The sequence below is a fragment of the Podarcis cretensis genome (assembly GCF_951804945.1).
Source record: "Podarcis cretensis genome assembly, chromosome: 16".
NCBI classification, from domain to species: Eukaryota; Metazoa; Chordata; class Lepidosauria; order Squamata; family Lacertidae; genus Podarcis; species Podarcis cretensis.
The window spans coordinates 9,209,819-9,233,135 of NC_137186.1; the positions used below are offsets into that span (position 1 = coordinate 9,209,819).

The following is a 23,317-nucleotide window of genomic DNA, read 5'->3' on the forward strand; positions in this document are numbered from 1 at the left end:
TTATTTATATGCTACTGCGGCTGCCATTTTTGCTGCTTTATAATGCAACCGTGCTGGTCGTGAGACGCTTTGGGCTTGACATTTTGTTGCTGGAAAAGTGGAATATAACTATTAAATCAAATCAAATCAAATCCAAAGCTGCGGCTGTGCGCACGTAATTAATCTCCCTGAATCTCCTGTGCAAAACTGTGATACATACTGGGGTCTCCGTGTGGTGGGGAGGGCACCCTATGTTTTGCAGGAGGGGCTGGATCTTTCTGCGGCGGGGCCAGTTCTTCTTCATGTCCTATCCTGTTGTTGTTGTTGTTTAGTCGTTTAGCCATGTCCGACTCTTCGTGACCCCCTGGACCAGAGCACGCCAGGCACTCCTGTCTTCCACTGCCTCCCGCAGTTTGGTCAAACTCATGTTTGTAGCTTCAACAACACTGCCCAACCATCTCGTCCTCTGTCCTCCCCTTCTCCTTGTGCCCTCCATCTTTCCCAACATCAGGGTCTTTTCCAGGGAGTCTTCTCTTCTCATGAGGTGGCCAAAGTCTTGGAGCCTCAGCTTCCTGATCTGTCCTTCCAGTGAGCCCTCAGGGCTGATTTCCTTCAGAATGAAGAGGTTTGATCTTCTTGCAGTCCGTGGGACTCTCAAGAGTCTCCTCCAGCACCATAATTCAAAAGCATCAATTCTTTGGCGATCAGCCTTCTTTGTGGCCCAGCTCTCACTTCCATACATCACTACTGGGAAAACCATAGCTTGAACTATACGGACCTTTGTTGGCAAGGTGATGTCTCTGCTTTTTAAGACGCTGTCTACGTTTGTTCTCCCAAGAAGCAGCCGTCTTTTAATTTTGTGACTGCTGTCACCATCTGCAGTGATCATGATCATCCTATGTGCTGCTTTTTCGAGGGCTTTCGGTCTTCCGTGCTCCTCATTAGCACCCAGATTGGAGGCAAAGATGCGGTGGGAGACCCAGGGCGGTGGGGATGGGAGAGAAGGAAGAGTCTCTGCCAATTAAGAAAGCACCCAGAGACCCGGACAAGGCACAGCCTGTCCGTCAGCTGGCAGAGGGAGGAAGCGTGGGCAGGGGAAGAACAGCCGCTGCCTTGCCAGGCTCCCTGCTTCCAAAAGCTTCCCAGAGTTTTTTAACTGTGCTTTTGGGACCCGGGGCTGGGAGAAGGGCGAGGGAGGGAGTGACGTCACGGGGGAAGAATCCGTGTCGTTCCCGGGGGGAAACAACGGGGGCATTGTTGGCCGAGCCCAGCAGAGATGCGTGCAACCAGCCGGAAGCCATTGCCTTGTCTACTGAAGCAAAAACGGGACTTCTTTTTTTATATAGAGGGGGCAGGAGCAAAAGATGGTACTTCTGGGCCAGGGTCTCCCACGCAAACAGGGAACATGAGGCGGCTGGCGAGGTAAAATAAAATATATCCCTGTGAGATAAGGGATGTGTGTAGGCAGGAAAATCCTTGCACCCGAAAAAAAAGGTTTGTTTCAAAATAAAAACTGGAAATCTTGCACTAAAAAACCTCCCTGGTGGGGGGGGGGGAGAGATGCAGAAAATGAAATAAAAAGTCAGGGTAATAAATGGATAGCTTATGTTTTTTTGTAACACAGATATGAAAACACTTTAAAGCTTTGCAGAGAGTAAGGCTTAAATGGTTTGATTCATTATTATTCCTATTGCTATTATCATAACCTGCCCTACACCATTAAAACACGTTAAAAAAAGCAATTTGCAATCACAAAAACGAGTCCTAAAAATATACACCTCAATGGTCTAAAGCCAGGGCAAAGAGGTGTGTCTTCTACAATCTTTGGAAGCTGAATAATGAAGGTGCCCGATGCACCTCTGCCGGAAGGAGTTCCACCGCTTAGGGGCCACCACAGAGTAGGCCCTTCTCCTGGGCCCCCACCACCCTGAGCTACTGAGGGCAGAGGAGCGCTAACATTAGCAACCCACCCCCCCCACCAAACTCAGAACCTGAGGGGGTCTGTAGGGAAGGAGGTGGCCTTTCAAGAATTTGGGACCTGTCATTTAGGACTTCAAACGGCAACGTGGGCATCTTGAATTGGACCAGGAAACAAACTGGCAGCTGCTTGAAAATGGCCGGTCGCTGCATTTTGGACGGGTTGAAGTTTCGGAGCTGCCTTCGAGGGCCGCCCCACGTAGAGCACATTGCAATAATACAATCTCAACGTTACCAAAGCACAGAATACCTTGGCCAAGGCATCTCTCGAAAGCATATTTATGAACAAAAAGTGAACGGCGAGAGTTGTTGCGGGCTTGGACATTTCTTCCCTGCCTTAAGACTTAACCTTCTTCGATAGCTACGGCAGCAGAAGATACCGTAACAAATTTGCTCTCCAAGCCCCCCTATAAGAGATGATGCCTTCTTTCCTTCTGTACTCAAGACCACACACTTGCAGCCCAGTTAGCAAGAACCTGGCACGGACTAAAAGGGGAAGGAAATACAGAATCGAAAAAGTGGCTCACCTGTTGAGTGCTGCCGGCAGCCTAAACAAGTGTCCTTTCTCCATCGGAAAGTTCCCCCAGGGCATTGTCCTTCAAAATGGGGTGGGGAAAAAGCAAGTGGATTACTTCTAGGGGACTAGAAACTTGGCAGGGGGAAGTAAACAGAGGAAAAGGAAGATTGGTACTGGGATGTGGGGAGTCTTAGGGCCCCCTATTCCCCTCCCAGAGCTACAATTCCCAGAGCGGTTCAGCGATCAATCTCTCTTCAGAGGGAATTCTGGGAACTGCCACCCTGGGAACTAACGATTACTGGTGACAGTTCCCACAATTCCTTGAGGGGAGCCATAACTGTTTGAAGTAAGATCATAGCGCTTTCTGCAGAAGGCTATCCCAAAATTCCTCTCCTTCGCTCTAATTACCCATAATGCTCTTGAATAGAAAAACAAGCCAGGGAGTCCTCTCAGGTCGTCCAAAATGGGGGTCCCTTGGCATCGTTAATACCCAAACATACTTTCTGCTCACCCAACAGAACCAACACGATGGCCATAAATAATTACAATGTGAAAAACTTTATGAAATAATTCAAAACATCAAAACTAACAAACTGAAGTCTCTGAAAGTCCTTAATCACGAATCACGGTCCCTGACTTTACCCGGCACAGAGCAAGCTGTGAAGCTTTGTATAATCAGCAAATGTCGCAGTTCTGATGCCCAACTCTGAACTCTGCTGTACAGTGTTTCCGGATAACAACTACTGTTTCGTTGAATTCTTCATCAGCCAATTAGTTCAACACTCGTAAGTAGAAAGATATGCAATTTCTTCATTAACCAATCTTTTTTTGAATAGATATTATATACATGAGAATGAAAAATACCCTGGAACAGTGCTCATGCGATTATGTAGTCACTGTTCCAGAGTAAAGTCTGGCACCGTGATTCATTTAAGGACTTTCAGAGACTTCAGTTTGTTAGTTTTGATGTTTTGAATTATTCCATAAAGTTTTTCACATTGTAATTGTTTCTGGCCCATCGTGTTGCTTTTGATATTGCTGACTCATATTTTGCAACACAGGGGTTTGTTTAATTACCCAACAGAACAGCAGGGGAAACTGCCCCCTTCCACCCCCACCCCAGGAAAACTGGGAGATGCATGCATGTGTTTTTTTAATACAGTGGTACCTCGGGTTAAGTACTTAATTCGTTCCGGAGGTCCGTTCTTAACCTGAAACTGTTCTTAACCTGAAGCACCACTTTAGCTAATGGGGCCTCTCGCTGCCGCTGCATGATTTCTGTCCTTATCCTGAAGCAAGGTTCTTAACCTGAAGCACTATTTCTGGGTTAGCAGAGTGTGTAACCTGAAGTGTATGTAACCCGAGGTACCACTGTAGATGAAATGTACTACCAAACTTCCCTGCATAAGGAAGGGAGTTCACATGACCAGTAGTCTTTCAGTTTCACTTGGAGGCAGCCTGTCTCCCATCCACGTTGCCAGAACATGCTCAGAGGTTCAAGAGACGAGGCAGCGAAGGACTGGGGGAGGAGGCGCTCTCGCAAGTGAAGCTTTCTCAGAGAGCTGTATGACATTTGACACAGCCTTCTGCTACAGGGACAACATTAGAGGAGGAAAGAGATTTTGAAAGTCCCTTCCTGTCTTAGGCAAAAAAAAAGGGCCCCATTCTACCGAGGCAGCAGAACGAGGCAGAGAAATTCTGAGGCGAGAAAAGAACGATCTGCACCACTTCAGACCGCAAGGAGGGAACGTTTTTGGGGAATGTTCCCCTCCTTAAAAATATAAATACATTTTTGCAGGTTGGAAACAAGCCTGCTATAGTTAGCTGAACTTGTGATGGTTTGGGATCCTGTCCAACAAAGGACACATTCGCACCAGACATTTAAAGCACTATGGCACCACTTTAAACAGTGAAGAATTCTGGGAGCTGTAGTTTGTTCAAGGTGCTGTTAGGAGACCCCTGTTCCTCTCCCAGAGCTACAATCCCCATATTGGTTAAACAACCATTCCCTCTTCCCAGGTAACTCTGGGAATGTAGCTCTGGAAGGGGAATGGGGTTTCCTAACAACTCTCAGCACCCTGAACAAACTACAGCTCCCAGAACTCTTTGCGGGAGGCCGTGACTGCTTGAAGCAGTATCAAAGCACTTTCAATGTTTGGGGTGAATACAGCCATATTCTGCTGAGAGTAAAAAAGTAAATGGACCCCTGACCATTAGGTCCAGTCATGGCCGACTCTGGGGTTAGCTCCCAGAGGCGGCGGGGTGAGCTCCCATCGTTCGGTCCCAGCTCCTGCCCACCTAGCAGTTCGAAAGCACCCTTAAATACAAGTAGATAAATAGGTACCGCTTTATAGCGGGAAGGTAACGGCGTTTCCGTGTGCTGCGCTGGTGCTGGCTTGCCAGCTGCAGCTTCGTCACGCTAGCCACGTGACCCGGAAGTGTCTTCGGAAGGTGCCGGCTCACGGCCTCTTGAGCGAGATGAGCACGCAACCCTAGAGTCGGACACGACTGGCCCGTACGGGCAGGGGTAGCTTTACCTTTACCTATATCTGTATTGCCCCTGTTATAAGTAAAGGTAAAGGGACCCCTGACCATTAGGTCCAGTCGTGACAGACTCTGGGGTTGCGGCACTCATCTCCCTTTTTGGCCGATGGAGCCGGCGTACAGCTTCCAGGTTATGTGGCCAGCATGACTAAGCCGCTTCTGGCGAACCAGAGCAGCGCACGGAAACGCCGTTTACCTTCCCACCAGAGCGGTACCTATTTATCTACTTGCACTTTGAGGTGCTTTCAAACTGCTAGGTTGGCAGGAGCAGGGATAGAGCAACGGGAGCTCACCCCATCGCGGCGAACCGCTGACCTTCTGATCGGCAAGCCCTAGGCTCTGTGGTTTAACCCACAGCACCACCCACGTCCCATGAAATTAATGGGCCTAAGTTGCACATGACCATTAATTTCTGCAAATCTACTGCGAGTAGGCCTAACATTGGACACCACCCTTTTTAGCAGGGGAGATCATACAGAATGGTACCCTCACACCTGCCATCTCTAGCAGGTCAAGCTGAGCAGGAGAGTGACTTGCGCAGGGGGACCCAATGAGCTTTGAGAATTGACCCAGAGTTTCCCTGCCAACAGTGCCAAGTGGCCTTCCAGAGGTTTTTAGACTACAGCTCCCAGCATGCCTGATCCTTGGCAATGCTGGCTGAAGATCACGGGCACTGGAGACCAACAACATCTGGCTCCCCATCCCTGCATTTAATGTGTGATCCCTGATTGTTTGGGGCATCCGCTAGGAAGGAGCTCGTTTGCCATGTTGGCTGCGGGGGATGACGGGAGCCGAGAGTCTGACAACACCCACAGTGCACATCGCTTTGGCTACTTCCCTCTACCCGCCCATAGATATTAGCTGTGCCTCTCCTCTTCCAGGCAAAAAGATGCTTAAGGGAGCTTAAGGCCAGGAGTTATGGACTACAACCTTTCTGGGGGTTGTAAATTACAGCTCCAATCATCCTTGCCCACCACCCATGCAGACTGGAACCAATAGGGACTGGAAGAAGAGTTTGGATTTGATATCCCGCTTTATCACTACCCTAAGGAGTCTCAAAGCGGCTAACATTCTCCTTTCCCTTCCTCCCCCACAACAAACACTCTGTGAGGTGAGCGGGGCTGAGAGACTTCAGAGAAGTGTGACTGGCCCAAGGTCACCCAGCAGCTGCATGTGGAGGAGCGGGGAAGCGAACCCGGTTCCCCAGATTACGAGTCTACCGCTCTTAACCACTACACCACACTGGCTCTCATGGAGTCCGACAGCATCTGGCCAAGAAGAAAAGGCAAGGAGATGGAGGTTTTCACAGTGGGAGGGGGACGGGACTTCAGACCTCACTCAAGGGACGGCACGAGCTTTACCTCCTCCAGCTGGGTTCGGCCGGTGGCGAAACGTAGGCAGGGCTGTAGGGGGAGCTGTCGATGTGAGCAGGAGGTTAAGGAAGAAGTCGGCTCAGAGATTTGATGGGGAGGGAGTTTGCTGCCATTAGAGGAAGACTCCACAGATGGAGCGGTGCAGTGGTTTCTATTTTTTTGGTTCGATTTCCGTTAATGCTCTTTAATCCCCAGCGCTGAGATGAATCAAAGCGGGGAAAGTTGTGGGTGGGGAGGGGAGGGGACACCTGCGGTGCAGGAGAAGACGCGGGAGGCCAAAAGGATATCTGACGCATGTAGCGGCGGAGCGGAGACATCATCCTCCGCGGATCCCGCTGCACCCGTTCCACCAAACCGTGGTGCCGCGTGCCGCGGGCAGAGTCCAGCGGCGAATGGAGGGGACCCTGGACGGAAACAAGAAGGGAGTGGGTGGAAGCAGAATTAAAGGAAATAATAATAATAATAATAATAATAACAATAATAATAATAATAATAAATGTTATTTATACCCCGCCCTCCCCAGCCAAGACCGGGCTCAGGGTGGCTAACACCAGGTATAAAACAATTGATTAAAATACAACTTAAAAACAAGATTAAAATGCAACATTAAAATGCAGCCTCATTTCAGCAGAGACTCAAATCCAAAACTTGTTTGGGGATGAAAACGTCAAATCTTCACCAAGGCCAACTATCCAGACAGGGGAAAAAGCCAGGGAAGTCCCCAAATAGGAGTTCCATCACAGAAGGAGAAAGGAAAAAGAAAAGAGGGGGAGGGGATCAAGTTGATTCCAAGCCAATGGCAAGGCGGAACAACTCTGTCTTACAGGCCCTGCGGAAAGAAATCAGATCCTGCAGGGCCCTGGTCTCATGAGGCAGAGCGTTCCACCAGGCTGGAGCCAGTGCTGAAAAGGCCCTGGCTCTGGTTGAGGCTAATCTAACCTCCTTAGGAGAAGTCATAAGAGAAGCCTGGCTGCTAGATCCCACCGAGTCCAGCGACCTGTCCCCACGGTGGCTGACCAGATGCCTGTGGAGACCTGAGCATGGCAGCAACTCTCCCCCTCCTGTGGCTTCCAGCAGTTGAGATTCAGAAGTATTGCCTTCTCCAGCGGCAGAGGCAGAGAACAGCTACCGTGGCTAGCAGCCATATGATATGATAGCCATGTTCAAATATATAAAAGGATGTCACATAGAGGAGGGAGAAAGGTTGTTTTCTGCTGCTCCAGAGAAGCGGACACAGAGCAATGGATCCAAACTACAAGAAAGAAGATTCCACCTAAACATTAGGAAGAACTTCCTGACAGTAAGAGCTGTTCGACAGTGGAATTTGCTGCCAAGGAGTGTGGTGGAGTCTCCTTCTTTGGAGGTCTTTAAGCAGAGGCTTGACAACCATATGTCAGGAGTGCTCTGATGGTGTTTCCTGCTTGGCAGGGGGTGGGACTCGATGGCCCTTGTGGTCTCTTCCAACTCTATGATTCTATGATTCCCCTCTGTGAATTTGTCCAATCCTCTTTTAAAGGCACCCAAGGGATTTCAGAGGGACACAGGTGGCACTGTGGGTTAAACCACAGAGCCTTGGACTTGCCGATCAGAAGGTTGGCGATTTGAATCCCCGCAACAGGGTGAGCTCCCGTTGCTCGGTCCCTGCTCCTGCCAACCTAGCAGTTCGAAAGCACGTCAAAGTGCAAGTAGATAAATAGGTACCACTCCGGAGCGAAGGTAAACGGCGTTTCCGTGCACTGTTCTGGTTCGCCAAAAGCGGCTTAGTCATGCTGGCCACATGACCTGGAAGCTGTACGCCGGCTCCCTCAGCCAATAAAGCGAGACGAGCGCCGCAACCCCAGAGTCGGTCATGACTGGACCTAATGGTCAGGGGTCCCTTTACCTTTTTATGGGGTTTCAGAATCAGGATCTCCAGAGGAGAAATGGGAAAACAGAGGTATGGTGCACTGCATTATAGGAGCAAATTCCTAGGGGCCAAGGGGTCTTTGCCCCCCCCCAAAAAAAACATTGACGGAGGTTGCAATTTAAATAGTGCGCATGCGCTGCATCGTGTGATTGATTATGTGGGACTTACCTGTCCCCCAATATTTTATTCAAGTTGGCATTCCTGCATTGCATTACTTCAAAAGCGGGCATTCAAATGAAGAGGCCACTTTTATCTATCTATATATCAGCATGGTATAATTTTGTGACGTTTGTTAATATACAGAAACGTGGATGGTCTCCATCTCAAGCTTTTAAGCAGATTTGGATTATTTGATTCCTAACCATGTTCAAGCCTCCTTTATAGCGTTCTCAATTTTCTTACCCCTGAAACGGGGGGCGGGGGGGGGAATGGGAAAGGGGTGGGTGTTGTGTTTTTTAGTGATTCAGATGTTTGTCTGATGCACTTATATGAGTAGATCCCTAAACAAAAAAACTGTTTTTAACACTTGATTGGAAGCCGCCCAGAGTGGATGAGGAAACTCAGCCAGATGGGCGGGGTATAAATAATAAATTATTATTATTATTATTATTATTATTATTATTATTACTACTACTACTACTACTAGTAGTACTACTCAACATGTGCTTGCCCGGAAAGCTGACTTCAATCCACATTCTATCTGTTGTAATTAGGTTTTGTTTTCCTTTTACGTATACTAAAAAAGGGTATTTTATCTTCCTGTATGTTAAAAATCAATTAAAAACGTGTTCTAAAAATGGTGCCCGGATTTAGGCTCTGCTCTTAGTGCCATTGAGAAAAGAGAAAAAGGATAGACATAAACGGTTGGGGCTACGTGGAAATGGGCTGTGGAGACAGAGGACCTTGCCTTGCATGCAGGGTTCAATCCCTGAGCTCTCCAGGTAGGGTTGGAAATCAGAAGAGGCCCCCTCCCTGAAACCCTGGAGGGCTGATGCCGGTTGGTGGAGACAATACAGTGCTACCTCGGGTTAAGAACTTAAATTCGTTCCGGAGGTCCATTCTTAACCTGAAACTGTTCTTAACCTGAAGCACCACTTTAGCTAATGGGGCCTCCCGCTGCCACCGCGTGATTTCTGTTCTCATCCTGAAGCAAAGTTCTTAACCCAAGGTACTATTTCCGGGTTAGCGGAGTCTGTAACCTGAAGCATCTGTAAACCGAGATACCACTGTACTGAGTTAGATGGTCTGTCTTAATATAAAGGCAAGTCCCTACGTTCCAGTTCTTAGTGGTTTTGATCAGCATTGTAAGGTGTAAGATCACTAAATGTCCCCAACCCCCATAGTTATAATTCATGGGTTGCCATCTCATTTTATTTTGCTCTTAATCTGATTTTAAGCTGTATTTTAATTGTTTGTTTGACTTTTTTGTTTTTAACGTATTATATATTTTGATGTTAGCCACCCTGAGCCCGGTCCTGGCCAGGGAGGGCAGGGTATAAATCAAATTATTACCATTATTATTATTATTATTATTATTATTATTACTACAGTGGTACCTCGGGTTACAGATGCTTCAGGTTACAGGCGCTTCAGGTTACAAACTCCGCTTACCCAGAAATAGTACCTTAGGGTTAAGAACTTTGCTTCAGGATAAGAACAGAAATCACGCGGCAGCAGCGGGAGGCCCCATTAGCTAAAGTGGTGCTTCAGGTTAAGAACAGTTTCGGGTTAAGAACGGACCTCCGGAACGAATTAAGTTCGTAACTAGATGTACCACTGTATTACAGTGGTGCCTCGCAAGACGAAATTAATTCGTTCCGCAAGTCTTTTCGTCTTGCGAGTTTTTCGTCTTGCGAAGCACTGTTTCCCATAGGAATGCATTGAAAATCAATCAATGCGTTCCTCTGGAAACCGCCTTCAGACCAGGTCCGGGGACAGTCTGTCCCCCGACCTCTTCTGAAGGCCAGCGGGGGGGGGGGAAGTCTTTGCTTCCCCCCGCCTGCCTTCCCGGGACAGCGGAGACTTCTCCGCTGCCCGGGGCGATCTTAAAATGCTGGCGGGCGGCAGCGCTGCCGCCCGCCAGCATTTTAAAATCGCCCCGGGACAGCGGATGAATTCTCCGCTGTCCCGGGGCGATTTAAAAGCCCCCGGGAAGGCAGGCAGGGGGGACAAAGACTTTTGCCCCCCGCCCGCCTTCAGAAGAGGTCCAAAGGGCTCTCCAAGCTGCGGATAGCAGCCTAATGCCCCGCGCGAGGGGCACTCTTAAGCAGAGCGCTCCTCGCGCGGGGCAGACATTCGCAGCTTGCGGAGCCCTGAAGGACTTCCCCTGCAGGGCTCCCCAAGCGGCGAATGTCTGCCCCGCGCGAGGGGCGCTCTGCTTAAGAGCGCCCCTCGCGCGGGGCAGCAGGCTGCTATCCGCAGCCTAGGCGGGAACTCTTCTGAAGGCTGGCGGGGGAGAAGGGCTTTTCTTCCCACCTTCCCGCCTTCAGAACAGCCTTCTGAATGTTGGCGGTGGGGAGGAAAACCTTCCACCCACCGCAAGTCTTCAAGACAGGTCCGGGAACAGAGGAGAAGCGCTGCGCACCTTCCCCTCTGTTCCCGGACCTGTCCTGAAGGCTTGCGGTGGGAGGAAGGTTTTCCTCCCCACCGCCAACATTCAGAAGGCTGTTCTGAAAAACCCTCCTCCCACCGCAAGCCCCGGGAACAGAGGAGAAGCCCTTCGCGCCTTGTCCTCTGTTCCCGGACCTCCCACCGCAAGCCTTAGGACTGGTCCGGGAACAGAGGAGAAGGCGCGCTGCGCTTCCCCGCTGTCTCCGGAGATTTCCCTATGGGCTTTCGTCTTGCGAAGCAAGCCCATAGGGAAATTGGTCTTGCGAAGCCGCTAAAAAATCGGAAAACCCTTTTGTCTTGCGGGTTTTTCGTTTAGCGAGGCATTCGTCTTGCGGGGCACCACTGTATTATTGGCAGATGCTCAGTCATAAACCCCTGCCCATTCTAATAGCATCTCTCATTTTACACCCCTGTTTTCTGGAGCATAGAGCGTCATCCTAGACAGAGGGGAAATGTAAGTGAGAATAATACCATACCACACCCAGGCAACGGTGGGTGGCCCAACCCTTCGCGAGGGACTGATCAGGGGAAAACCCCACACACCCACACAACTAGGCACAAGCCAACCCTCCTTCCGATTTACGATGTTTATCAGCCTGCTCTTAGAGGACTGGTATGTCAAAAATTAAATGCCAGCGCCTCGGAATTTCAGATATTTCCCAACCCCCACCCACCTCAGTCCTGATCCAAAGAAAAAGACTGTTCCCTATAGCCAGGAGGGTGGGGGAAATCACGCTCACATGCAGACTCCTATAGATAGGTCGGAAAGGAGATTTTACAACTTCAGGGTTAATCAACACTCCTCCTTTACTACCACCTCCCACACTTCTGCTGGGGGCACCATAGAAAAATCAGATCCACTTCACAGCAGGGTTGTGTAGTGCAACTGTCTGAGTCACTAATTCAACTGGTCCAGCTCAGAGATGGGGAAAACATCACCTGTTAGGTTTCCAACTGGCCCCCTGGCTATTCAAGAGCACAGGAGAGCTTTTGGGGGGGGGGCAGACAGTTGGACCCAATTCTGCCCTCATTTATCTAAGGCTCAGTCACATTGTGGAAAGAGAACCAAATTCGGGAAAGAAGCCTCTGCCAGAGGAAAAGCAGCCCAGGACCTTTGCAAGGCCTGCGTCCCCAGTTACCTGAAACTCAGAGGTGCCGCTCCCAATCTGGTTGACGTTGGGTAAAGATCCGCCATAGTACGGGCCTCGACTATGCGCCAAACGCAGCTTCTGGGCCTGGAGCTAAATCGGTGATTCAAGCAAAAAGAAAAAAAGCCATTTCAGTGCCAAAACATTTATTTATTCCTATTCAGCAAGGTTTATATACCACTTAATCAATAAACAGATACATAGACAGATATAATGGATACACATTGCGCACATAGGAAGATAGAGATCGGAGTGCTCTATGTAAAACATTCATGTGTTTCAATCCGCTTTTCGCTTTATTGCTGATCTTAATTTTCAAAAAAAATGTTTTAAAAAGCTGTGTTTAATTGTCTTTATGAAGTGTTTAACTTCTGTCTTTACTTATAGTTTTATTCTTTTTGTAAACCACTTTTAGGGTTTTCTTTTTAAACAATTAACCAGCATAAAATTTTATAAGCTAAATAAAAATAAATGAATTTCAAATGGGTGATAAAAATGAACTTCAAAAAGACAGTAGATGCTGCAACTTCCCCGGAGAAGTAAACCCCTCCCTGCACTAGAACCAGGTTTTGGGGGCCTCGTCTAAGCCGCCATCCCCCCTCAATAACACACAAACATAAGAATCTAGGAAGAACCCTAGTGGAAGAGACCAAGGGCCCATTGAGTCCAACATCCTGTTCTTAAAGCCCTCTAATCTTGTTGTGGTGCGTTGAGGTCGCCCCACAACCTCTGCTCTGCAAATTCTAGTAATGGGGGCAGTGGGAGAGAAATCTCTCCAATTTCCCTTCGGGTAGCTGAGCCAAGAGTCAGGTAAGTTCCATGGTGGTGGGTGTGTTGAAACCACTAGCTGGAAAACCCAAGTGGGGAGAATTGCTCTTGTACCCGAGTCCTGCTTGTGACTTCCCCGCTGGGATATGCTGTCTGGCTACTGTAAGAACCAGTGTTCGAAATTCCCCAGTAGCCAGGCGTGTTTTGTGACTGGGAATGGTCTACTTGCAACCAATTTGAAATGTCTTTTTTTAATAAACAATTTTTTAATTTTTAATTATTTTTTTTACCAACAACCAAAACACAGTGAAACCACCCAGGTGGCTGATACATTGGGTATACATAATGAATAATAATAACATATTCAAATCAACCATATGTACAATTCTATATACATTAACACTCCTCCCTCCACAAGGTTTATTTAACTTTTAACATTTTAATTGCCCTAAATTGTTCAAACCTGCTCAAATAATTCAATATCTTCTCCAACCAATCCTCCTTCTCACTGACCTTAAACCCTTTCATTTTGTGTATCTTCACAGTTAGAGATTCTAAAATTATTTTTCCGTTTTTTCCTCCATTGGTTCACCCCTAGCTCTTCTGCATTTTTCCAGTTACTCGCTATAACCTGTCTGGCTGCAATTACCATCAATTTTACCCATCTACATTCCTCTTTCGTTTCTAGCTCGGTGCTACTCAGGCTAATAAGAACCATTAATTTAGATATTTCCACCTTCCTACCCACAATTTCCGATATTTCTATACCAATCTGTTTCGAGAATTCATTAACTAACGGACAATTCCAATTCATTAACTAATGGACAATTGACCAATTTGAAATGTCTTGCTGCAGGTACCACGACCGACATCTCCACCAGCTGGCTGCGCGCTGTAGCGCAAGAGTAAAATTGCTACCGTGCACGTCGGCTGGCTGGTGCTATGGCACAACTTGAAGAGTAAAACTGCCACCCTGTGCTGTGTGATTATTGTGATTTCGGGTACCACAGATTCATTCCTTGGTTGAATTCAAAGTAAGATTGCCCCGTTTACATTTGTGGTTTCCAACTGACAACTGCGATTAAAAATGTGGCATTAAAAATGTGTCACCAATGTGAATTGTGGATTCGTTCACGTGTTCTTTTTTTGGGGGGGGGGCGGAAATTACTGTAATTGCTGGAATGCGCGACTGAATTGTTAAAAAATCTTGTAAAAAATGGTGACTCGACATTCTGTTGCGGTGACTGTAACCTGGGTTTCAGGTGCCGTTTGGCGAATAGCTTATATATCTGAGTTTCTAACACTGGTAAGAACAGGATGCTGGACTAGACGGGCCGTTGGGTCTGATCCAGCAGGCCCTTCTTATGCGGCCTTCCACACCTCTCTCTCTGGCCCTCAGGACTCTCCTCAGGCCACACTCCTCACCAGGCCTGCTTTGCACCCGCCTTGAGCTTGGCCTGGCTGAGATGTGTCCTAGAACTCGGACCATGCCTCTCACTGGCATAGAAGGCTGTGCAAGAAACTAGACTATTATCATCAACATGGCTGCCCACTTTTGCCTCTGGTCCTGCTTACCACTCAGCCAATACAGTGGTGCCTCGGGTTACAGACACTTCAGGTTACAGACTCCGCTAAGCCAGAAATAGTACCTCGGGTTAAGAACTTTGCTTCAGGATGAGAACAGAAATCGTGGGGTGACAGCGGCGTGGCAGCAGCAGGAGGCCCCATTAGCTAAAGTGGTGCTTCAGGTTAAGAACAGTTTCAGGTTAAGAACGGGCCTCCGGAACGAGTTAAGTACTTAACCCGAGGTACCACTGTATATGGAGGACACAGATTTTATAAGATAGTAGAGGGAGCCTTCTGAGAGCATGGAGTGACTGGTTCCTGCCTCTTCCCCTCCCTCTCCAAACTTATCATGTTGACCATCTAACCGTCCCCTCCACATTTCCCAACTTTCACCATCACATTCCATCACCCAGACAGCCCAGAGTGCTTGCAGTTGACGGATCCTATGCAAAGGCGCCCTCAATCTGCATAATTTAGATTAAGCACAGAGTTTGATTTTGGGGTTGTGGCGGAGGAAAAGGAACATCAGAAGGACACACAGATCTTTTACCACTCGTAGGGTAAAGCCATGGTATAAATCTCAGGCAGTAACAAAGAAAGGACTGGAATCCATTGGAAGAAAGGTGATTTAACTGTTGCTCTGATTTATTATTACTCGCCATGCAGAGTTCTTCAAGAGGCTTCCAAGTTCTTAAAAAGCCCTCCAGATGTTGCTGGACTACAACTCCCAGCAGCCAGCATGGCCCAACAGCCAGGGATGCTGGGAGTTGTAGTGCAGTCACATCCGGAGGGAGGGCCAAGGTTTTCCCCACGCCTGGCATAAAGCCACACTGAAAGATCGGGGGGGGGGGTACGCGAGAGAAGCCATGAAGTAAACGACATGGCAGACGCAATAATAAAAGGTCAGCAGCAAACACATGCCGTCGACAGCCAGCAAAATGATCACTAATCAAAATGCCTGGAAGAAAAGAGATATTTCTGCCTGGGGCTGAAATAAGTTTTAACAATGGTGCCCCAGTGAATCTCACTGAGAAGAGTGTGCCAAAACTGAACAGCCCCCTCCCACCCTTGTTGCTACTCTCCAAACCTCCCTCTCGTTAAAAGAAAATGGGCTGGACAATATAATGGGAGGAAAGAGGGGCAGCTAGCAGCTAAATGGAACCTGAATGCCCAGGAGCAGTATACCGCAGATGACAGAGACACAGCACACAGGGGCTCGCCAGTACTTTCACGCTAAGCTAGATGAACCCTCGTTCCGACCCAGTATTACATTTATTATTGAATCATCAAGTTGGAAGGAGTCCTGGCTGAAGGTCATTCATTCTAACCCACCACCAATGCAGGGAATCTGCTGTAGCAACATTCCCTAAAGGTGGGCCAGCTTCCCACTACGGCCTCGGTCCTGAAGGAGCGTCTCCACCCCCATCGTTCAGCCCAGACACTGAGGTCCAGAGCCGAGGGCCTTCTGGAGGTTCCCTCATTGCGAGAAGTGAAGTTACAGGGAACCAGACAGAGGGCCTTCTCGGTGGTGGCACCCGCCATGTGGAACGCCCTCCCTTCAGATGTGAAGGAAATAAGCAGCTATCCTATCTTTAAAAAGACATCTGAAGGCAGCACTGTTTAGGGAAGTTTTTAATATTTACAGTGGTGCCTCGCAAGATGAAATTAATCCGTTCCGTGAGGCTCTTCGTATAGCGGTTTTTTCGTCTTGCGAAGCAAGCCCATTGACAGCTTAGCGGATTAGCGCTATTAGCGGTTTAGCGGCTTTTAGCGAATCAGCTGTTAAGCGGCTTAGCGGCTTAGGGAAAGGGGGGGGGGACCCGCAGGAACTCGCAAGACATTTCGTCTTCCGAAGCAAGCCCATAGGGAAATTCGTTTTGCGAAGCGCCTCCAAAACGGAAAACCCTTTCGTCTAGCGGGTTTTCCGTCTTGCGAGGCGTTCATCTTGCGGGGCACCACTGTAAATCTGTATTGTTTTTAATACTCGATTGGGAGCCGCCCAGAGTGGCTGGGGAAACCACTGGGGAAATATAAATATTAAATATTATAATTATTATTATAATTATTATTAGGTGGGGACCTCCTCCACACATTGTGTGGGCTGCAGCTCCCAACAGCCTCCAGTCACATGGGCACAGATAGAATCATAGAGTTGGAAAGGACCATGAGGGTCATCTAGTCCAACCCCCTGCAAAGCAGGAATCTTTTGCCCAATGTGGGGCTCGAACCCACTGCCCTAAGATTAAGAGTCTCATGCTCTACCAACTGAGCTATCCCTTATACGACCAGGGTGACCTGATGCTTTGGGCTATGATTCCTGATAGCCTTCACCAGCACTTGCTTCTCCCGCTGCCAGAACCAGAAACAGAGACTCCTAATTGGCCCACTGTAGTCATATATGGAACGGGACGCGGGTGGCGCTGTGGGTTAAACCACAGAGCCTAGGACTTGCCGATCAGAAGGTCGGCGGTTCGAATCCCCACGACGGGGTGAGCTCCCGTTGCTCGGTCCCTGCTCCTAACAATCTAGCAGTTCGAAAGCACCTCAAAGTGCAAGTAGATAAATAGGTACCACTCCGGCGGGAAGGTAAACGGCGTTTCCATGCGCTGCTCTGGTTCGCCAGAAGCGGCTTAGTCATGCTGGCCACATGACCCGGAAGCTGTACGCCGGCTCCCTCGGCCAGTAAAGTGAGATGAGTGCCGCAACCCCAGAGTCGATCACGACTGGACCTAATGGTCAGGGGTCCCTTTACCTTTACCTTAGTCATATATGGGGAGCTGGCACACCTCAAGTTATCCTGGATCCAGGCCATATTGGGCTTTAAAGCAAGATTGGGAATTTGTGGCTTTCCATGTCTGGTTGGACTACAGCTCCTATCAGCACCGACCAGTGGTCTGGCTGGCTGGGGCTGATGGAAGCTGGACTTTAGCAGCAGCTGTAGGAACATGGATTTCCACATCTCCGCTTTAAAGCTAAAAAGCAGCGCTTTAAAATGAGCCACCAGTAACTAGAGCCACTTTGTCGCTGTTGATGTTATGCAGGTGGCATTTAGGATCACCTTTGACTTGTGCAAGAACGGAAAGAATCTCCCGTTTCCTCTCCTGGAGTTTTTCTCAGCGCGTATGAAGGTACCCTCTAGAGGAGAGGTGCTGGGGAGGCTCGTGCCAGCCAGAATCGCACCCTCCAACCAGGAAGCCTTGCTTCAAATTTGCAGGCTCAGCTAAAGCGGGGAGAGAACCCAACACTGTCCACAAAGGGAAATGGAATGTATAAACACAGGAAGTTGTCCAAAGATCAGATCTTTGGTCGGTGTAGATCAGTACAGCGGTACCTTGGTTCTCAAACTTAATCCGTTCCGGGAGTCTGTTTGACACCCGAAATAGTTTGAAAACCACCAAGGCGCGGCTTCCGATTGGCTGCAGGAGTTTCCTGCACTCAATTGGAAGCCGTGGAAGCAGTGTCAGATGTTTGGCTTCCAAAAAACATTCTCAAACCGGAACACTCACTTCCGGGTTTGTGGCATTCGGGAGCCGATTTGTTCGGGAACCAAGGTATCACTGTATTGTCTACGCAAAGGGCAAGGAACCTCAGTCCCAAGGACAAGATGCCGCCTTCCAGGCTTCTCTCTCCAGCCCTCAAGACTTTCCCTACAGGTGTCTCCTCCCCTTGCCACACCCCCTCTCCACAAGCCACGCCCCTCCGCCCCACAGGACTTCGACCAGCGGATTTGCCACTTGGCCCCTGGCTTATATATCTTGAGTTTCTAACACTGCCCCAGCATCTACAGGTAGGAAAGACTCCTGCCTGAAACCGTGGTCAGTCGCTGCCAGGCAGTGTTGGCAAAAGGAAGAAGAACCTGAGATCTTCCAGGTTGGAGCAGCCAACTGCCATTATTCCCTGCTAGTTTGGCCAGTGGTCAGGGATGCTGACAGTGGGGGTTTTAGTCTAGCAACATTTAGGTGCATCTCTAGATAACTAGATGGAGCAATGGTCTGAGTCAATACAAAGCAGCTCTTTGGATCACACTATACTGTATATCAATGGGACGCGGGTGGCGCTGTGGGTTAAACCACAGAGCCTAGGGCTTGCCGATCAGAAGGTCGGCGGTTCGAATCCCCACAACGGGGTGAGCTCCCATTGCTCGGTCCCTGCTCCTGCCAACCTAGCAGTTTGAAAGCACCTCAAAGTGTAAGTAGATAAATAGGTACCGCTCTGGTGGGAAGGTAAATGGCGTTTCCGTGCGCTGCTCTGGTTCGCCAGAAGCGGCTTAGTCATGCTGGCCACATGACCCAGAAGCTGTACGCCGGCTCCCTCGGCCAATAAAGCGAGATGAGCACCTCAACCCCAGTCAGCCACAACTGGACATAATGGTCAGGGGTCCCTTTACCTTTTTATACTGTATATTCCACGAAGCAGGTCCAGGTTAGCGCTTAAGAGCCTGCGCTTATGTTTTCGAGGTTCTCTGCACGTCACGGTGCAACATTTAACTGGCTCGTAAAAGCACCTCTCACCCAACAAGAGGGAGGCAAATCTGAACTAGCTAACTGGCATCTGGCCTGTTTTGCCGCAGGGTGGGTTGCTTTTGGAGCCCTGAGGACGAATCTCTGCTTCATTTTATCTACCTAGGGGATCCTGCCTATCACAAGCCTTTCTGGAAGGACTGGTTTGAGGGAAAACACCTGAGCACGTCCCCTCGAGGTATAAAATTCGCAGCCTAACCAACCTGCCTGCCTGCCGTCGGGTGAAAATTAACCAGCCGTTTCTTGCGCAAACAGGGGAGCACATCAAGACCGCCCCGAAGCAGTGAGGTGACGTCACCCCCCTTTTCGAATTGGGGCGTGCGGCAGCAGACACAGGAGACGGATTCCACGGAAGCGAGATTTCATGTTCTACGCAAAAATAAAGTCACTAGACCTCGTGACTGCACAGAGATATCTAAAGGGGTGCCAAGGAGCAAAACTGGAAAGAGGTCTTAAGATTCCCAGCTATCCACAACCTTCTTAAGGGAATGCACCAAGTTTTAGGCAAAAGAGAGCAAAGGGCTGGGTAAATATTGCCAGCTTCAAGTTTCTAGTCATTGAGGGTCTCGTTGGTTCAAGTACAAAAAGGACCCATGATCAAGGCAGGCTTCTAATTGGAAAACAAAACTCCGAGGTGGCTTTCACCTCTGGAAGCTAAGGCCCGAAAAAGACCCAATATGGAGGCCAAATGGCCAAAATATTGGGAAATATTAGAAAAAGACGGAGACAATTGGAAATTGCAGAGTTTGGAGAAAATGAAGGATAAAGTGCGAGACTGGTTACATTACGCTCAGATTAAAGAAGTTTTTAAAAATGACAAAAAGGTAGGGTTCCAGGTGGAGAAATCGAAGTTGGAAACAGAATTGTTAGAACCTAAGACTAAGATACTCTCAAGAATGTACAACTTGCTGTTAAAATGGAATACACAAGACAAAATGGTTAAATCGGTTATGATAAAGTGGGCTCAGGATATTGGGCATAATATCATGTTTGAGGACTGGGAAAGGTTGTGGACCACTGGGCTGAACTTCACTGCATGTAATGCTTTGAAGGAAAATGTAATGAAAATGAAATATAGATGGTACATGACCCCAGTTAAACTTGCCAAAATATACCATTTGTCTGATAATAAATGTTGGAAATGTAAAGAACATGAAGGAACATTCTTTCACCTCTGGTGGACTTGCCCTAGAGTGAAGGCCTTCTGGGAAATGATATATAATGAGTTGAAAAAGGTATTTAAGTATACCTTCACTAAGAAACCAGAGGCCTTCCTTCTGGGCATTGTCGGCCAGAAGGTGTTAAAGAAGGACCGAACATTTTTTATGTAAGCAACAACGGCAGCAAGGATACTTATCGCTAAGAGCTGGAAAACTCAAGATCTACCCACACTGGAAGAGTGGCAGATGCAGCTGATGGACTATATGCAACTGGCCGAGATGACTGGTAGAATTCGAGACCTGGGAGAAGAGATGGTTGAAGAAGACTGGAAGAAATTCAAGATTTATTTACAAAAGTATTGTAATTTGGTCGAATGCTAAGAAGGATGCTAGATCATAAATAATTGCCTACCATTGAATTAGATTTGAATTTGACGATAAGTGAGACTGAGGAAAATACAAAACTTTTGGAGAATTAATAGATTAAATTAATTGAACGAGATTTAAGAATGTAAATAAGATGATAAATTGCTGGAAAAAGTTTACAAGGATGTAAGTGGGAGTGGGAGACATGAGGGAGTCCAAAGAAGTTTTGAAAAATGTGTTATGATACATGTTATAATGTTTATCATTTTTGCATTTTGTATTTAAAAAATCTCAATAAATATTTATAAAAAAAAAAAAAGATCAAGGCAGGCTTCTAAACCATACCTTGCTTTGGTCACCTGGGATGAATACACAGCCAAGGGAGGAGAACTTTCATAACCTTGGGAGATAGCTGGGCTTCTCCATCCCCTACTTCAGGCCACAGATTTGACACCAGCGACCAGCATGTTAACAGGTGGACCAGTCAGTGCTGTTCCAGGCTACTAACTTCCACTGATATATTTGCAAATCTGGTTCAGGAAGGCTGGAACTATGGATTAGACAAATTTATGGTTAGCAGGAAATCAGCCCTGAGTGCTCACTGGAAGGACAGGTCCTGAAGCTGAGGCTCCAATACTTCGGCCTCCTCATGAGAAGACTCCTTGGCAAAGACCCTGATGCTGGGATAGATGGAGGGCACAAGGAGAAGGGGATGACAGAGGACGCGATGGTTGGACAGTGTTCTCGAAGCTACCAGCATGAGTTTGACCAAACTGCGGGAGGCAGTGGAAGACAGGAGTGCCTGGCGTGCTCTGGTCCAGGGGGTCACGAAGAGTCGGACACGTCTAAACAACAACAACAAGGCATGCAAAAAGGTCTGAGATGATGAAAGGGGATTGGAGGAGCAGCTGTTGATATCTCAAAGACCTTGGCAGAAGCCAACAGACGTCTGCTGTTAGGGGAAAGGACATCTCTTCCATGTCAAAGTTTACTGATTCACCTCCCTTCCCCATAACACATGCACACTTTCATGGAATTGTAGAGTTGGAAGGGACCCAAAGGGTAATCTAGTCCAACTTCCTGCAATGTCTCAACTAAAGCATCTATCACAGACGGCCATCCAACCTCTGCTTAAAAACCTCCAAAGAAGGAGAGCCCACCACAGGAGTCCATTCAACTGTCAAACAGCTCTGATGGTCAGAAAGTGCTCCTGATGTTTAGTTGGAATCTCCTTTCTTGTAACTTGAAGCCATTGGTTTGGGTCCTACCCTCCGGAGTGGAAGAAAATAAGCTTTCTCCATCTTCCATGTGGCAGCCCTTGAGATATTTGAAGATGGCTATCATATCTCCTCTTTACCAGACTAAACATACCCAATTCCCTCAACCGGTCCTCATAAGGCTTGGTTTCCAGACCCTCGATCCTCCTCTGCACACTTTCCAGCTTGTCAATCACACCATTTCGATTCACACAAATGTGGTTTGGCAGAAGTCAAACAAACTTCGCATATATGTGGGATGTCATTATGAAAAAGAGTGGGCTGAATCCAATTAATTTCCACTCAGGGAAAACCAACTGAAATCAATGGAGCGAAGTTAGTCATGTCTATTCATGTCTTAATTTCAGTGGCCTTACTCTGAGCAGATATAATGTTATAATTTACATAGGGTTGTATCCAACAAGTTCCTACACAATGGAGAAAAGCAATCCACCTAAATTAATTCTCAGGTGTCTGGACAGCTCAGGGAGGCCTCACAAAGAGTTTTCCATTTCTCCCTCTGACCTGTCCAGTGATGTTCTCAGTGGATCCTCCAACCTAGTGGCCAAACGCTGGGAAGTCACCCCAAGTCGACAGGATGAAGATTCTTGGGAATTGTAGTTTGCTAAGGGTGCCAAGAGTCATTAGGAGACACCCCCCATTTCCCTCCTAGAGCTACAATTCCCACCATTCCCTGGGAACAGGGATTGATTGTTGACCCACTTTGGAAATTATAGCTCTTGAGGAGAACTGGGGGTGGGGTGTCTCCTAACAACTCTCAGAATTCTTGATAAACTACAGCTCCCAGGATCCTTTGCGGGAGGCCATGGCTGTTTAAAGTGGTATCGTAGTGTTTTAAATGTATGGTGCAGATGTGGCCTTCCAGGCTTGATCTAACATGGCAAGCCTTCGCTGGAAACAGAGAAGCACTTCCTGAGTGCCACTCTTAAGTCCCCAAATCTGTACAGATCTGAGGGTGCGTAATACACACTCCAGGTAGACTCCTGGCACAGAAATCCCCCAGGGCTCCAGCCTGACCCAACCTTGGCAAGTGGTACCAACTCAACTCGCCAAGAGAGCCGCATCCAATGTGCCCCTCCACCCCCGCCGAGGCCAGGCTGCTGTTTTTGCGTTTTCTCATCCTTTGCCCAATCTAATTTTAACCATCTCCGGGGAGCAGACTTTCCCCCTCTTTCCCGTGGGAGATTGTTCCAGATCTGCGGAATGAAAAGAAGAGGGGGGGACCTGCCCAACATTTTGCCTCGAGCACTGCAGAAGCCAGAGAGAAGACGACAACTTTATCAGCATATTCCCCAAGCAACGTTCAAAGCACACACAAAAAAAAGCCAATTGTCGAAATAATGTTTCCTAGTTGGTTATGTATCTCCAGATGTTCACCACATTTCACGGCCCTAATCACAATCAGGGAGAGAATCAAGCAGGGAGATAAATGAATGAACCAACGACCTCAGCAAGTCTGTCAGGAGAGACTCATTCCTCCCTGGAAACCCAAAAACAATGGTAGAAGAAAACTCAAGCAAGAGGATTTCTGTTACAGAGGGGGTGGAAGAACCTGCCGCCCTGATATTGCTGGACTACAACTCCCATCAGTCCTGCTTGTCGGCCA

At 48.1% G+C, this 23,317-nt stretch overlaps 1 protein-coding gene and 1 long non-coding RNA gene across 2 annotated transcripts in view; one reads left to right on the top strand and one right to left on the bottom strand.

Annotated features, from left to right (window-relative positions):
- CRTC2 (CREB regulated transcription coactivator 2) overlaps positions 1 to 23,317 on the bottom strand; it is a 43,194-nt gene that overhangs the window by 17,220 nt on the left and 2,657 nt on the right. Inside the window, exons 2-5 of the mRNA XM_079957999.1 lie at positions 12,046 to 12,147; positions 6,676 to 6,794; positions 6,379 to 6,438; positions 2,484 to 2,552 (exon numbers count right to left, since the gene is read on the bottom strand). Coding sequence (XP_079814125.1) covers positions 2,484 to 2,552; positions 6,379 to 6,438; positions 6,676 to 6,794; positions 12,046 to 12,147 — 350 coding nt within the window. The remainder of the gene's footprint in view (positions 1 to 2,483; positions 2,553 to 6,378; positions 6,439 to 6,675; positions 6,795 to 12,045; positions 12,148 to 23,317) is intronic.
- LOC307205919 lies at positions 14,091 to 15,011 on the top strand. The gene is made up of 2 exons (XR_013834193.1): positions 14,091 to 14,424; positions 14,656 to 15,011. It is a non-coding gene; the product is annotated as an uncharacterized lncRNA (long non-coding RNA).